This window comes from Dreissena polymorpha, chromosome 11 (genome assembly GCF_020536995.1).
Source record: "Dreissena polymorpha isolate Duluth1 chromosome 11, UMN_Dpol_1.0, whole genome shotgun sequence".
Classification (NCBI taxonomy): domain Eukaryota; kingdom Metazoa; phylum Mollusca; class Bivalvia; order Myida; family Dreissenidae; genus Dreissena; species Dreissena polymorpha.
This window is the reverse complement of record NC_068365.1, coordinates 2303694-2322112: the sequence shown is the minus strand read 5'-3', so window position 1 is coordinate 2322112 and position 18419 is coordinate 2303694. Positions and strand designations below refer to the sequence as shown.

The following is an 18419-nucleotide window of genomic DNA, read 5'->3' as shown; positions in this document are numbered from 1 at the left end:
GGCTATGACAATAGCTCGGGTTTTCTCCGAAAACAGCCTCACTAAAAATGATATAAATGGGTTGTACTCTGTGAAAAAGGGGTTTAATGCATGATCATGCGTAAAGTGTCATCCCAGATTAGCCTGTGCAGTCCGCTCAGGCTTATCAGGGACAACACTTTCCGCCTAAACTTGATTTTTGCAAAGAAGAGACTTTCTGTAAACAAAAATACCATCAAATCTGAAAGTGTTGTCCCTGATTAGCCTGTGCGGACTGCACAGGCTTATCTGGGGCTACACTTTACGCATAATCATTAAACCCCTTTTTCACAAAGCACGGCTCTTATAAATCGATCTTCCTGCGCTAACACTGGGGGTAATAAATGAGTGGTGAAAATATAACTGAGCTAGCTTTACATACGTTAAATATCTGGAAAAAAGAACGATAGGAAATCAATGTTACATAAATAATAAGATTCTAAATAATGAGGAATATTTAATTCATTCAATAAAAACCCCAGATATGCACACACAGAAAGACAAGTGAATCAATTTAGAACATGTTTGATGAGAATTAATCAATCAGTAAAATTTAAATATAGTATACAAATGACAGAAATTGTCTAAAACTATTTAACTTGGTCAAAATTACCATCTTTAATACAATATGAAAACCCCCAACAGTTCATAATGCACAATAAAGACATACTACACATAGCGCTATATTTGTTCTATGTGATGCCAATAAAAGTTGAAGTAAAACTAACATCCCCATTTAAAACACATGCAAGTCCTTCAATGTTTTTCTTACCGCCTTGGCCTTTGGAATGAGCGAAAATACAGACATACACAGTCAACAAGAAATCATTATGCCAAATCATAAACCAAAAATTAGTCAAATGAAAGCAGAGTTAATTATATACAAGTGAAACAAAAATTGTTCATGAAAAAGAATACACTGATAATAAAGTAAATGACATTAATGGAATGGAATTCAACATCATGTTATTAAATAAAGTTAAAAAATAAATAAAAAATTAAACAACTTAAATTGTAACATATTAAGCAGAATTTAAACAATGTTGACCTTAGCATTCTTTATAAAGTACCCCATTTCTTCACGTTGTCTATAAAGTACCTGATTAATCTACATTTTCTATAAAGTACTCCATTACTCTACATTTTTCATTGTTGCATAGTCGTTAGATTAACAATGTCATGCGCAATTTGCTGCAATGATGTCAAACATATTAACTGAAGTTTATTAGGTGGCGCATAATTATGGCAAGTCGGTCCCATTCTCCTATTGTCAATTCATCAGAATAATAGCGTGGAATGAAATATACAACAACAAAGTCATAGATAAATTCAAGTTAATTTGATATCTGTTTCAATTTCTTTACGTATAGTTTATTTCTCCATATATACAAGAATTCATCAGTAATTAAGTAAGATACAAACAGTCTCATTCCATAAATGACTACATGATTGGACATCTTCTCCGTCTGTCTAACAAAACATGCACATTTAAATTGACAGGTTTATTTTCATAAAACAAAAATAGCTTTTAGTCAAATCCTTTCGATGGTCCATACAATTTCGCCTTCGTACCTGCTAATTGTTGATTGGCCTACTTGCTAAATGTATTGATTCAATGACGCTACAGGATACTAAATGCATTGATTCAATAACGCTACAGGATATTAAATGTATTGATTCAATGACGCTACAGGATACATTATAGACAAAATTAATCACATTCTGCAGATATTATAGATGGCTGACCTAAGATCATAATTATCAAAAGATCAAACGATTGCACTTTTGATTAGCACGTTCGGCCAGTAATCGACAGATGTTATAGATTGTCGGACTTTATTATAATTCTCGAGGCAATGAAACTGTAATTATTTCAAGTTCTTTTACATATTCTTTCTGGCTTGACATCAGTTATATACCATGTTGACCCATACGTCAAGTTACTGGTCTAAAGTGCATTACAAAGTACATAGAACACTGTATTATGTGAATTTGGAATAAGACATCAAACTGGGAATGGACATCATTTTGGTGATTTTCTCAAACAAAACAATTCATTTCATGATCTACATATATTTTTGTAATATATTATCTATAATTTAAGCTTAATAAGAAATTGTCCATGACTTTTTCATTAACAGTGATTGAATTTGTATCATTTAAAGTGTATTTTTAAACCGTGTCCATGCGCGACATGGACACAGTTTCATTCCATGAGGATTTTTTTTAAATTAATAAAAAATCCAGTTTTTAAGTAAAATCAATTTAAATGATGCTATTATTTATGCAAGTATATGTTTTAATTATAATTTGTAAAACTAGATAAATGCAACATATAAAACTGCATATTATGCACTTTTGATAAAACACAATTTATTCCCAAATTGATGTCTTATTCCCAATTCACATAATACAGTGTTATAGAAGTATGCCTGTTTTCTTTTAAATGTTTTATTTTATTTATACTATTATATTCTTCATAATTAAATACTTATTTATTATTTTCGAATTCTGTGTATTCCATTTCTTTAATTATTGCTAACATGGTAAAAGATTTATTAATAATTTCTCAAATTGGCCATTATTTGATTTACATAAAAAGATGTATTAATAATTTCCAAAATTTATTAAAAAAGATGTATTAATAACTTCCAAAATTCAATTATTATTAAATCATAATAATGAACAATACATTTTTTAATAATTTCTCAAATTCAATTATTATTTATACCAAACAATGTTTAGTAGCCCAGTATCCCATTAGATAACATTTGTCTATAAAGTACCCCCATTAGATAACATTTGTCTATTAAGAACCCATTAGATAACATTTGTCTATAAAGTACCCCATTAGATAACATTTGTCTATAAAGTACCCCCATTGGATAAAATTTGTCTATAAAGTACCCCATTAGATAACATGTGTCTATAGTACCCTCATTAGATAACATTTGTCTATACAGTACCCCCATTAGGTAATATTTGTCTATTAAGTACCCCATTAGATAACATTTGTCTATATAGTAACTCATTAGATAAACTGTGTCTATAAAGTACCGCATTAGATAACATTTGTCTATATAGTACTCCATTAGATAACAATTTTCTATATATCACCCCATTATATAATTTGTGCCTATATAGTACCCAATTATATAACATTTGTCTATAAAGTACCAAATTATATAACATTTGTCTATATAGCACCCCATTATATAACATATGTCTATATAGTATTCCATTATAAAACATTTGTCTATATAATACCCCATTATATAACATTTGTCTATATAGTACCCCATTATATACCATATGTCTTTATAGTACCCCATAATATAACATTTGTCTATAAGTACCCCATTTAATAACATTAGTCTAAACAGTACCCCATTTAATAACATTAGTCTAAACAGTACCCCATTATATAACATTTGTTTATATAGTACCCCATTTAATCATGCTTTGAGTACCACATTACTATAACATTTGTTGCATATATATAAAAAGTCACAAAATGTGAGAGATGAAACTGTTTGTAATGTGTTCTGCATTCAAGTGCAGTGGGCATTAATACAAAAATGTGTATATAAATATAAATAACCAAGCATTTACTGGTAATTAAACTTTTATATTAAAAGCTATCACAAATTTTGATTTTAATTTCCATTAAATATTACAAATCAAACTATTTTATGATGCAAAGTTATTTATATTTTATTTCCTTTATATCATTTTTCATATCTCTTTATGCCTTTATGCCCTTTCTATATAGAATATTTCTTTGCAATTATAAAGTGTATGAAACATTAATTACATCTCAAAGCATGCAGAATTTTCATTTGAAACGGAGAATTTTATAGCAATTAATATAATTGTACACTCAACTGATTTAATGGCTTTTTCATCATTTTTCGAAACCTATTTTAATGTCAGCTTTACAACTTGATTTTTTTTTACACAAATTATAGTGTTTTAATAACATAAAATGAAAATCAACGTTTAGTTGATGTCTAAATGCAAATAAATAAATATCTTTAAAAATCACAAAGTAAGTTTCAATGATATTTTGAAATAAGTTTTAATATCACATTAAAATACAACAAATCTTACATGTAGTTCACTAATTTAAAAAAAGATATAAAATTAACACTGACTATAAACTAGAAAATGATATTCAAGACTCATTATTTATGTCAAATCAGAGAACAGTTAACATGAAAGTGTGTTTAATTTTGTCAATTTGAGTTTGAATTTAAAGGTATTGATTCCCTTAAAAACCTTTTCAAAATTCAGCATTCATGTGTTTCTTTATAACTATGATTAATGTTTAAATTGTATGAGTTGTAAAAAGGCTATTAAGAATTTTTCAAAAACTGCAGCATGATTATAATATAAAGTAATTATATTCAAAAATTTTAGTAAATTGTTTAGTCCCTAATTACACATATTAACAATAATTCAACCAACTATAAGAAGTGATGTTAGTATGTAAATGAGCTTCATGCTGAGATAACTGGGCTTTAATGCAAGTGCGTTAACCCTTAGCATGCTGGGAAATTTGTCGTCTGCTAAAATTTCCTCTGCTGAATTTCTAAAATTAGCATTTTCTTCAATTTTTTCCAAAGAATACTATCAGAATAGCAAACAGTTTTGATCTTGATGAGACGCCACGTTTTGTGGCGTCTCATCTGGATCCAAACTGTTTGCAAAGGCCTTCAAAATTCGGTTCCAGCGCTGGAAGAGTTAAGTGTCGTCCCTGATTAGCCTACGCATTAAGCATAGGGACAACACGTTCTGATTAAATTGCATTGTTTGTTTCAAAGAAGTCACTTCTTAACAAAAATCTGGCCGAGGCAGGAAGTGTCATCCCTGATTAGCCTGTGCAGACTACATGGGCTTGTAATCTGGCCGAGGCAGGAAGTGTCATCCCTGATTAGCCTGTGTAGACTACATGGGCTTGTAATCTGGCCGAGGCAGGAAGTGTCATCCCTGATTAGCCTGTGCAGACTACATGGGCTTGTAATCTGGCCGAGGCAGGAAGTGTCATCCCTGATTAGCCTGTGCAGACTACATGGGCTTGTAATCTGGCAATGACGCTTAATGCACATCAATTTAGTCCTGTTTTCCCAATACTAGGCTTAAATAAACACAATTGCCACTTAGGTTGATATATGTAACCTACCGATAGTTGTCCACATTTATCCCCGCCTGCACTTCAATGTCCTCATCCCCAAAGGCCAGCGACACCTTCACCGTCCCAGCATGCACCGAGGCGGTCACATGACTGTGGTAGGGGGAGCCACCCACAGCGTAGAACAGAACACCCGACCCACGACTTGTCTGTAAATACGGTCAGCAATATTGATTTTTAAGAAATTCAATGCAAAATTGTTCATATTCTGAAATAATTTGCTTATAAGCGTTCAACTAAATGATTCATGAATAAAGCTTGCTCAAATTTGGATGATATTTTGGATGTTATGATCATAGATTTCTTATCATTAATCTACATTAACAATAACTAGAGCTTTGTCACAGACGTGACAAATACCCCCACATGCAGCATTGACACAGAATATTTTGCATGTTGTCTTCACAAAAAACAGCGGACACCATGCTCAATCTTTTAAATGCACTAAGTGACCCCTTGACCTAGTTTTTGACCCGGCATGGCCCATGTTTGAACTTGACCTACACATCCTCTAGATACAACTTCTGACCAAGTGTGGTGAAGATGGGATGTAAACTACTTGAATTAGAGAACGGACACCATGCGCAATGTTTAAAACGCACTAAGTGACCCTGTGACCTAGTTTTTGACCTGCCATGACCAATGTTCGAACTTGGCCTAGACATCATCTAGATACAACTTCTGACCAAGTTTGGTGAAGATTGGATGAAAACTACTTGAATTAGAGAGCGGACAACATGCCCAATGTTTAAAACGCTCTAAGTGACCCCATGACCTAGTTTTTAACCCGGCATGACCCATATCAAACTTTGTCTAGACATCATCTAGATACAACTTCTGACTAAGTTTGGAGACGATTGGATGAAAACTACTTGAATTAGAGAGCGGACAACATTCTCAATGTTTAAAACGCACTAAGTGACCCTGTGACCTAGTTTTTCACCTGGCATGACCCATATTCGAACTTGACCTAGAGATCATCTAGATACAACATCTGAAGTTTGGTGAAGATTGGATTAAAACTACTTGAATTAGAGAGCGGACACTTAATACGGACCGACCAACCAACAGACAGACCGGCCGACCGACCGACAAGCTCACTCCTATATACCCCCCTAAACTTCGTTTGTGGGGGTATAATTAAATGATTGCTAAATGTTAGCAAAAAGAACTATTTTTTAAAATTGAAAAATATTTGAAAAAATAAAAATTATATAAATGACCATGCTATAATAATAGATGTAGGTTAGTAAAACCAGGAAAGCAAGTTGTACTTGGCACTTTACTATGATGGAAACAAAAATGTTTTGGAATTAAGACCAAGTTTGATAACCCCACAACACTTAATATATTTTTACTTCAATTAGCACTTTACAATTATTAGCCATGTCAGTTGCTGCTATCCACACTTATTGAAAAGCAATGAAATAATGTGCTATTGGCAGGCATTAGTAATTAACTTCATATGCAGTGTGCGATAATTTTTAGCGGTATGTAAGAGTATTTTAAGTATGCCATATGGCAGTAGCATTTATATTGAAATGCAAATGGTAAACTACTTTTAAAGATAATTAATAATTTTATTAATAAGAAATCGGAAAAATATCATTTTTTCTACTGAAACTGCCTCAATAATTGCCATTTCAACAATTCAGAAATACTTCAATTAAAGCATGATAAACCTAAAACTATTACTTTAAAAATAGTCATGAGAATGATTAAGTATATTTTGAAGATTTCTCATAAAATAAATAGACTGCAGTTATCTCTGTTAAACTGAAGGCACCACAAATATGAACTTGAGAAAGGGTAAATACAACCTCACACAAACCTTACACAAACTAATAAGTGAAAAGATAAATACAAACTTTATATATAATTACACTGAACTTCAAATTAACTCTTCCAGTGCTGGAACCGAATTTTGAAGGCCTTTGCAAACAGTTTGGATCCAGATGAGACGCCACAGAACGGCGTCTCATCAGGATCCAAAACTTTTTGCTATTCTGATAGTATTCTTTGAAAAAAAAATCAAAGAAAATGCTAATTTTAGAAATTCAGCAAACAACATTTTTGCAGACGACAAATTTCCCAGCATGCAAAGGGTTAAGGCAGAAAGGGTCAATATGACCAAACACAAACCTTAAACTCAAGGCAGAAAAAAAAGGTCAATAAGACCATACACACACCTTAAACTCAAGGCAGAAATGGTCAATACGACCATACACAAACATTAAACTCAAGGCAGAAAAAAATGGTCAATACGACCATACACAAACCTTAAACTCAAGGCAGAAAAAAAATGGTCAATAAGACCATACACAAACCTTGAACTTAAGGCAGAAATGGTCAATACGAACAAACACCAACCTTAAACTTAAGGAAGAAATGGTCAATACGACCAAACACAAATTAAACCTTGAACTCAATTAAGGCAAAACGACCATACAAACCTTAAACAAGGCAGAAATGGTCAATACCACCATATACAAACCTTGAACTCAAGGCAGAAATGGTCACGGGGAACATATACAAACCTTGAACTAAATGCAGAAACGGGGAACATATACAAACCTTGAACTCAAGGCAGAAATGGTTATGGGGAACATATACAAACCTTGAACTCAAGGCAGAAATGGTCAATACAACCATATACAAACCTTGAACTCCAGACTTAGTCTAGTTGCCTCAGTGAGAACATTCTTGGCATATGGATGTAAGGTGTAGGTCAGCCAGTCATAGCCTCGAAGGGTGACTGTGGCAGGGCCTGCAAATGGTGTAGATAATGTTCACACCAAAAACAAGAGTGGTAAGCAATTTAATATTATTAGTATCTGAATTATTAAACAAGAGATGTGTTTTTCAGAAACACAATGCCCCCTATTGTGCCGCTTTGAAGCCATATATTTGACCTTTGACCTTGAAGGATGACCTTGACCTTTCACCACTCAAAATGTGCAGCCCCATGAGATACACATGCATGCCAAATATCAAGTTGCTATCTTCAATAATACAAATTATTGCAAAACTTTAACCAAGATTAAAGTTTTGAGACAGACAGACAGACACACAGACAGACCCAAAACAATATACCCCCGACCTTTCGATCTGAGGGCATAAAACACATCAAACTGAAACAGTATAGTTTAGCCCTCTACACGCAAAATTGACCTAACCCAAAAACTTAAGCTAATGACATTTTTCTAATAGTCATACGTTATTTGTGAAAATCTAAAGAACTCCACATTTGGTTATCATACATTCATAAAAATGTCATATATTCTTGAGACAGTGTACCGAGCTCAGAGCAGAATTCTCCCTGGTAGTCTGAGCCAAAGCAGTCACATATGGCAGAGCTGTAGCCGTTGATGCACGCCCCACCATGATGACATGGGTTGTTGGTGCACATGTTGACACACCCCTCAACCACGCCCCTCCTCATTGCCACCGGAATAGCAACCATCTTGTTGTCAGCTGATTGGTACTGGATGTTGGACATGCAGCCAATGAGATTAGGGAACACGTCTGAGAATAACGTGTCCGGGTCTGTGCCTGGGAAGTGAGGTAAAAACTTAGGACGACACATATCAATCAATCATTGCAATGCATTTAACTTACATTTGTATAAAGTCCCTTTTTACTTACCTATTTTAATAATTGTGTTGGTGTTATGCAGCCATCAAAAAGACAAAACTACTATTTTTTTGTGAAGAATTAAACTTATTTTCATGAAACCAAATAAAACAAGAGCTGTTTTTGATTCAAGGGCTGTAACTCAGGAGTGTCTTGGCCAATTTGGCTGGTTATCAAACCTGACCTAGATCTTATGACCATACACATTTTCATAAAGTTTAACAAAGATCCTATGACATTTGCTCGAGTTATTGAGCTGGAAAGAGAAAAAAAAATTTTTTACGATGATTCAAGGGCCTCAACTCAGGAGTGTCTGGGTCAATTTGGCCGATTATAGAACTTGACTTAGATGTTATTGCCTTACACATTTTCATGAAGTTTGGTGAAGATCTGATGACAATTGCTTGACTTATTGAGCAGAAACTAATCTGGATGGACGGACGGACTAACAGACATTGCGATTTTAATATACCCCCAGAACTGTTGGTTGGGGGGCATAAAAATAATAATAATAATATCACTAAACTATAACATTGACACAAGTGTAACTAATATGCCTGAACAACATTATCAGTTATTTTCAAAGGCAAATAAACCAGGATTGTGTGAATTACAGAAAATGAAGTGTCTTGCAAATCTAATGGCGACGACTTATTTAAAGTTTCAATTTATTCACTTGAAGAATGTGGAAATAGTTTACTCCAAAAGCTTATGAAAAACCCATGCCAACAAAAATTCAGATGGATAGACTTACTGAAAAACCAAAATACATCCGAAAAACAAAATTAGCGGGGCTCTCAGAAAATGGGACTTTAAATGTGTAAAGTGTTATCCCAGATTTGCCTTTGAAGTCCGCACAAGATAATCAGGAACAACACTATCTGCTGTTATGGCATATTTTGTTTAACCCTTTCAGTGCGGGAACCGAATTTTGAAGGCCTGTGCAAACAGTTTGGATCCAGATGAGACGCCACAGAACGTGGCGTATCATCAGGATCCAAACTGTTTGCTATTCTGATAGTATTTTTTGAAAAAAAATGAAGAAAATGCTAATTTTAGAACTCTAGCAGACGACAATTTAGCAGACGACAAATTTCCCAGCATGCAAAGGGTAAAACTCTTCTTAGCAAAAATCAAGTTTCTTCTTAGCAAATATCAAGTTTAAGACATCCCTGATCAGCCTGTGTAAACTGTGCAGGCTAATCTGGGACAACTGTTTACGCACATGCATTTAACACTGTTTTCAAGCACAAGACTCAAGTAATGGATCCATGTTACTTAAGCCTACCTCCAAAGTAGAGCACAGAGCCCTGTTTTGTCCAGTCCAGCTGACTTGTAAAGTTCTGTCGGGTGTAGGCTTTAAGGGAGGTCACTCTAGACTCGCTGTCCAGGGTCACATTCAACTCCCCTGTCCGTACATCCAGAAATATGTCCAGAGAATGCCACTGATCATTGTGTAGCGCTGTAATCAAGAAATTCAAGAATCAATTGGGACCAAATGGGTGACATTTAACAACATTTTTCTATTGCCAACATAAAAATATTCATACTAATAATATTACTGAATATCTTTTCTATCATACATTCCTGATATAAAACGGTCATGTTTTCAGGACAAATGTTCAAGATAACAATAATCACATTATTTCCCTATTAAAGTTGATATACTGACTTGTATATAATATTTTTTACAAATATTGACTAAATGTATCTGAAAGAAGTGTTTGAATGACACAAATCTGTTTCTTCAGTTTAAAGATTGCAAAATTTTGTTACTACTTTAATACATCAAAGGCATGTTATTTTGCAATTATTCAACAATAAATCAGACTTAATGATTGCACTTGTAAAAAATATTATCAACTGTAAATCAAGATACAATAACTGAATACATATCTTCTGTCACAAAAAAGTCATATTTAAATACCACAAATAATCCATGACTGCTCATTATGCTACATCACTGTTAACATCTTTATCACTGTTGTCACATACAAATATTAAAGGGACATATCGACTGCAAGACCAAAACAAGAAATGTGTTTGTCAGAAACACTATGTCCCCTTCTGTGCCGCTTTGACTTTTTTTTTTACCTTTGACCTTGAAGGATGACCTTGACCTTCCACCACTCAATATGTGCAGCTCCATGAGATACATATGCATGCCAAATATGAAGTTGCTATCTTCAATATTGCAAAAGTTATGGCAAATGTTAAAGTTTTACCAAACCAACAGACCGACAGACCAACAGACAGGGTAAAAACAATATGTCCCCCACTATAGTGGTGGGGGACATTAAAACAATTAAATAATAGAACCCTTTACCACTTAGATTCGTATTTTGTCGTTTTTCTAGTCCCTTTGCTGTCGCAAAGCAAATAACATTTAATTAAAAACCTTTCTTACTAGATTCAAGTTTTAAAGGCTTCATTTTAAAGGCTTATATACTGATGGGCAGCAAACAGCATAAAACCTGAACAGAATGCGAGTTACTCACTTCGCATCTTATGGGGTAAAGGGCTAAGTTCCTTTACATAGAAACAGTATTGAAGCATTTTAAGAAGTCCTTGTTTCTATTAAGAGTTAAAACAATGATGTAATCCAGGTCACAATTGCAATACAAGCTCAGATAAATTAATATTTGTGTTATAATATGTGTCTTGAATTAAACAAGAACCTCTCAAAGACTGACTGTATTCCCCGACATGGCTGCATTGTTCTCGAAAGTTTACAGTAAGAATTTGTGATTGGATTTTTAACAGGCAAAACATCCGCCTTCTGTGTGATTGTTTGTGTAAGAACTTTATCAATCAAGCTTAATAATTTTTTTAGTTTGGGCAGGAGTCAGTTCCTAATTTCACTTATTTCTTTAACCCAACGTTTTGTAAGTAGAAACAACTGACATGACTTGCCTATTGCCCATATGGCCCTCTGTCCACATACCAACTTTCATCAACCTAGTTTAAGTACTTTTAGAGTTATTGACAGAATCCACATAACAAATATTATTATTATAAATGTGTCCATTTTCCTTTCATCGTCAGATGAAAGTACCAGATTTACCTGTATAAGTAATTTCCATTTTCAAATCAGGGATAAGGAAATTAGGCATCAATTTTGAATTTTGCAATTATCAGAGATGATTTCCTGATGAGCGCTAGCAAATTAAGCAGAAATTCTAATCTGAAATAAATATGGAATAAATAGATCTAATAGATCTATGGAGACAGTTAATACAACTGATCATTGTACTATTGTCAGTTGTAAAATAGAATTTGTTGAAGCTCTTTATTCTGTTTGAATGGCTCTTTATTCTATTTGAATATATATATATATATATATATATATATATATATATATATATATATATATATATATATATATATATATATATATATATATATATATATATATATATATAATATATAACCCTTATTGAATAAATTCATTTAAGTTGAACAAAATGTTTTGGTAGTTTTAAAAAAACCGAAAGTAGCTATACAGGTTTTGTGTTGGCTATGAAAGTGTTGATTTTGGCTTAAAATATTCAGTAAAATCATAATTTTGTAGGAATTTTTCTAGGAAAAATACGCTTAATGCATGTGCAGAAAATTGCTTCTAAGATTAGCCCGTGCAGTCGGCACAGCCTAATCTGGGAAGACACCATTTTATGGAATTTTTTGTGTAAATTAGGATGACATTTCTCAATCCAGAAAGTGTGGTCCCTGATTTGCCTTTAGTTAGCTGACTTCCTTATTGTCATCAGGGCACATTAATGATGGCACTTGCAGGCGAGTTAAGGATGTTAAATAAAATCCATCATGCAATTGATATTTGAAAATATGAACCATTATCAACTTGTTCAAACAAATAAACACCTACACTCAACCAGCCTAAAGTTCATTTCATTAAATATTACAGGTAAGAAAACATCAAAGGTTTATCAAAGACAATCAATAAATGCATCAAATATTTTATGAGCATATCGAAATCTGTAGAATACTAAATGACTCTCCGGCGTCAGGAGTCTGTAATAATCAATCCACAACAAATAACTGAGTCTGAATTGAGAATGATGCACATCTGATGGAGGATGTGGTTCAGTTCTTTTAGCCTCATAGTCTGAGCTAAAATAACTGAGTGACAAATCATGCGGGAATGATAATGTTATTATTATTCAGAAAGAATTTCATTTCTTTCATGATTGATCAAGTGTTGGGTATGACACTTAATATGTCCAGTCAACTGAATGAGTGAACATGGATTGATGAACTCTGATTGTTGCTGGTATTTCCAACAACTACTGGGTGAAGAATGAAAAAGGAAGGTAGAAGGACTAATTTAGGACTGATTGGGCAGTGAACTGTTATTGGATAGGAGAAACACACAAAAACATTCAAAATCCCAATTTTGGTTACACAAAAATTCAATATCAGAGAGTTGGAAACCTATATAATCTCATTCTAAACATTGTTGAGCCTCTGGTTCTAGAAAATTGGTCTTAATGCACATGCGTTAGGTGTCATCCTTTAAAAAGACTTCCTTTAAACAAAAAATGCCTCAAAATAGGAAAGTGTCATCTCTTATAAGCCTATGAGGACTGCGCAGGCTAATCTGGGACAACACTATAACCACATGCATAAAGCCCCTTTTTCCCAAATGGATGTGCTAAAATACAAATAGCATGCTGACTTAAGCTCAATAAAAAAACAAAGAAAGAATGTATGTGCCTATTTGCTTCAAATTTAGACACATCCACATTCATAAATCATAAATTGACATTTCGAACCAATAAAGAACAAGTTCAACATTTTCAGAAATAATATCAAACACTTAACTGGCATACTTTGAAACAAAACAGGCAATTTTCTCACAAATTGCTGGAATAAAACCAGTAACCACCCTATTACTGTGCAGTAAAAGGCCTTTCAACTGGCTGTTTGGAATGGCTCAGTGTCTATGTGTCAATGACAATTACCTTAATACTCGCAAATAATATGATTACCCGAATTCTGTTCATTTTTGTTGTAGACTGTTGTTTATCTACATATTGTGGATTGTGCATGGATTGTGCTCAGGCCTGAATTTAGTGGTAAATATGTATGTACAGGAGAAAAACTAACAAATACTTATTGACATTAAAGAAATCCTCAGTTTCAACCCTTATTGTATGAATGATTTTCTATTATCTTTATCACTTTAAATACATTAATTAAGCGTTGAAATGTAATATAGAATTATTTTTTATATTTTTCCCCCACTTTGTAGAAAAAATCCCCTCCAAAAGTAAAAAAAAAAAAAAAAAAAAATTGTAAATAACTGTCTTATGATAAATATACAGGGCTCAACATTTATGGTTGTCCTATTGCCCCTAGCAAATAAAAGTTGGGTCTGGGCAAGTTATTTTATAATCTAGTTGTCCGCCCGGAAAAGTGCAAAAAAGAACAAAGAGCATTTAATTTAGACTTTAATTGCTGTAATCATTTTGTTAAATGTTCAAAAATTAAAAAAAGTACTGGAAGTACTGGCCCGGTAGGGCAAGTTGGTTTTTCGGTTAATGTTGAGCCCTGATATATCTCAAATTTATTTCATAAACAACTAATAAAGTATATAACCATAATTAATATGATTTTGAATTATTATAAAGAGTTATATTAAGTAAGTTTTTCCCAAATCAGTTAATTTAACATGAATTGCATTTTTTCTCCAAAATGACTAGGGAAAGGCCTGATGTATCTAGGTATATTGTGTCAATATTCGTTGATAAAAACATTCCAATTTGGTCCATTTTATTGATAAAAAATGCTCACATTTTCCATTTTATCGATTTAAAAAATCCCCATTAGACTCAAAATGGCAAGGAAAACTAAGACTGTGCATGAAGGCTGAACAGTGTCTGAAACTAATGTTGAAAAAATCATTGGTATATATTTAAGAAATAGGACAGAGACATTCAGCTGTGAATACCCGGTATTACATTCATGCATACATTCATATAATTAATATCATTACATATAAAAGAGTAAATTTTTAATTTACCCCTTATCCTAAAAAAACGACGCCATTTCCCCTTTGGATGGGCCCCGCCACCATTCCCCTATAGGTGAAAAAAAACACTGGGGGGACAAATGAGCCTCGCTTTGAGCTCTGAGAAAACAATGAATCATGTATGCACATAAAGCCTCGTCCCAAATAAGCCTATAAAGTCTGCACAGGCTGATCTGATACCGCACTTAACACAAATGCATTAAGCGCCGTTTACCCAGTGGGGGGGGGGGGGGGGCTAACAATTACAGGAGTACAGACGAAAATTACCATAATTGATACATATACATTGTAAAAAATCCTCAGTTTCAACCCTTAAAATATTAATAATTTGCTGTGTTGAATAATAATATAGAAATCTTGGGGGAGGCCACCAATTTTGATTGGTGGCATACTACATATCTGGATAATGTTTATTTCACAGAATTACATTTGAGTCTCACAATATAATTTTGCAAAAGGAATTATCTAAATAATGAGCCCAATGGGAGCGTGAATTAATGAAAGTAACATTTTTAAATTTATAACGTAACCAATGTCACTTCATTATAAAACTGAAGGCAATATAATACACATGGGAAATTAGTAACATTAGAACGTATTAACTGTTAAGGTCATTGGTAGTATTATAACCTAAATCTTGCATCATAATTAATTTTCATTCAAAGTGTTTTTCAATCCCTTGTAAGATATAATGCACTTGAGTTTTGGCTGGCATGTGTCAACAAAATGATTGCAGACTGTGACAGGAGAATGAAGGAACCATGGTCATCAAACTGCCATCCAGTAAGGCATGCTGTGTGTCATGAGTAATCAGCCCTATCTAACACAAGTATGATATCCACCTTCTAGGAAAACTGGGCTTAACCCTTTCAGTGCTGGAACCGAATTTTAAAGGCCTTTGCAAACAGTTTGGATCCAGATGAGACACCACAGAACGTGGCGTCTCATCTGGATCCAATCTGTTTGCTATTCTGATAGTATTCTTTGAAAAAAAATGAAGAAAATGCTTATTTTACAAATTCAGCAGACAACATTTTAGCAGACGACAAATTTCCCAGCATGCAAAGGGTTAATCCATGAGTGTTAAGTGTTGTCCCAGATAAACCTGAGCCATCCTCACAGGCCAATCAGTGAAGATACTTTCCACCTCAACTGGATTTTCATTCAAAAGAGAAACTCTATTAAAGTGGAAAAGTGTCGTCCCTGATTAGCATGTGTGGATTAAGCCCAGTTTTCCAAGACCGAGACTCGTGTGAGAAGTATTGCAATCTTACCTTGCCCAAGAGATATTCCGTCAGAATACTTCATAAGTTTATACGTCAACACAAACACTCCATATTGCAATTCCCCGCAGAGATGGTAGTTGATCCTTTGAAGTTCAACACTGTCCAGGTCCTTTAAATAATGGCAGAACAACAACCCAGCAGGGTTCCTGGTCTTGAAATTCAATGAAATGCGTTGATTTTGCGTATTTGAGTATTGAGGTGAAAATGACAAAAATGACACTCCCGGAACATTGAACGTCCATGATTTAGCATCCTGAGAATGGGTCTGGGTTGCCAGGGCAACCACGCTGACTAGCAACACACACATTCGCACGCTGGGTTGAAAATTTGCATCGCAAACCTCCGCCATTTTTATTGTTTGCTTCCTTTACTATCCTCTACATGAACACATATCGCTTTCAGTCAAAACAGAATGGTCAGGCAACTGCTTGGAAATATTCACAGCGACACCTGAAACGACAAATAACACATGTATATGATACTCATGCTTAAGTATGTCAATTCTGCCTGTGATAATAGAGATAATAACAAATTCTCACGTAGCTATGGATTTCACAGATATGGAATTATCACATAATTACATGTCTTTTCACAGGTTTTGCTGTTCATTTTCCTTTTGATTGTTCAATCCAACAATCACATCATATTTGGAGACAGAAATGTATTGCTCTTTTTTTTTAATCGAATGGTTTTAAGTTAATAACTCAATTTGACCACTCGCCGCTGATATGAATCAAACAAACTAATCAGCCAATAAGAAACCGCTTTATAGCGGCAATTTTGTCTGACAAACCAAGTGTCGTAATAATGGAATGACAGTTATATGTAAGAGACATCAAGTATATGGGGTCATTATTTCATTATTGGCATCGCACTGAAGTGCGGCGACTCGTATGTAATATGTGTTTTTTTCGCTTATGGGAGGAGAAGTTATTTTACGGATCAATGTATATATTTTTGTTGTCAGAATATCTTGCATAGTGGTGATTTTTTGTGTAAATTAGTGTAAATAAGTACTGCATTTGTGTCCATTACATTTACTACAACATTTATTGCCAATAATGCAAAGCTAATTCTTTTAATAAATAACTGATCACAGGGACTGGGCAATAATAAAAGATCACAGGGACTGGGCAAATACGCGAACCGGTGAAACTTTCTGGTTTTGTATAAAAACAAAACATAATCATAATATATTTATTTTGTGTTGACAATAGCACAGACTTTTGCTGTTCGAGTTTTGGTTAACGCATATTTTCTTCAATTTTGCAAGACAACAGCAATTACACGGTTTATTGCTTTATTGATTAAGAAATAATTGACGGGTAACTGTTGGTTATTGCGGTAAAAACCAACGGTATGGAGTTCCGATGCGTAGGAATTAAACCACGAGGGCGTAGCCCGAGTGGTTTGATAACAAGCATCGGAACAACATACAGTTGGTTGTTATCGCAATAACCAACAGTTACCCATCGATTATTTCGATTCTAACACGATTTCATTAATACGTTATCCGCGATTTAAAGGTTATAAGTGAGAATTATATTAACCGAACGTCCTCCACTTTTCTGCGAAAACGTGACGTCACCACAACAATTACAAGCAAATGACGTCGTCTTCATTCATAAAATGTGCGCGGACAATCAAAGTGACGTCACTTAAAACAACCGTTGGTATATCGGGGTAATAACCAACAGTAGTTTTTCTTCTTTGTATATAGAAAACAAGTCACGTGCCGTGGTAGAATAACCGTTACACTACAGTCACTTATTAATATCTTAGTGAGAAGGTGATTTTTCAAGCGGTTCCGTATTGTAGTGGTTACACGCTCGCTTCACATGTGAGAGGCCCAAGGTGCGAGCCCCAGTAGAATCAAATTATTTTATTTGTGTTCAATGTTAACTTTTTGTTTTGATGTAGACATTTTAGTTTAAATAAATATGCTGTTTTATTGTAACCATTTTTTGTTTTTATTATGCCCATGAAATATATGTGTGAGAGGGTGGGGGAGGGGTTCGTAAACACATTAAAACTTTTACAGTGTTTTCATATCAATGAGTACTCAACCCCTATCATAAATGAGCAACGTAAGAATAAGTTCAGAATCATCTCCCCTTGAAGTTGAGAAAAATATGAAATTACGCTTACAAGATGAAGCAGATTTTTTAAAACCTACACAGTTCTGTTCCATTAATGAAAACTGCACACGGATGCCAGTAAAATAAAAATAAAGGAAACCAAT

General features: G+C 33.8%; 1 protein-coding gene across 1 annotated transcript in view; it reads right to left on the bottom strand.

The window, feature by feature from the left end:
* Positions 1-18419, bottom strand: part of LOC127850732 (axotactin-like) — a 133147-nt gene that overhangs the window by 67875 nt on the left and 46853 nt on the right. The window contains exons 2-6 of the mRNA XM_052384013.1: positions 16166-16627; positions 10131-10304; positions 8507-8761; positions 7870-7976; positions 5201-5358 (exon numbers count right to left, since the gene is read on the bottom strand). Coding sequence (XP_052239973.1) covers positions 5201-5358; positions 7870-7976; positions 8507-8761; positions 10131-10304; positions 16166-16526 — 1055 coding nt within the window. The 5' untranslated portion in view covers positions 16527-16627. The remainder of the gene's footprint in view (positions 1-5200; positions 5359-7869; positions 7977-8506; positions 8762-10130; positions 10305-16165; positions 16628-18419) is intronic.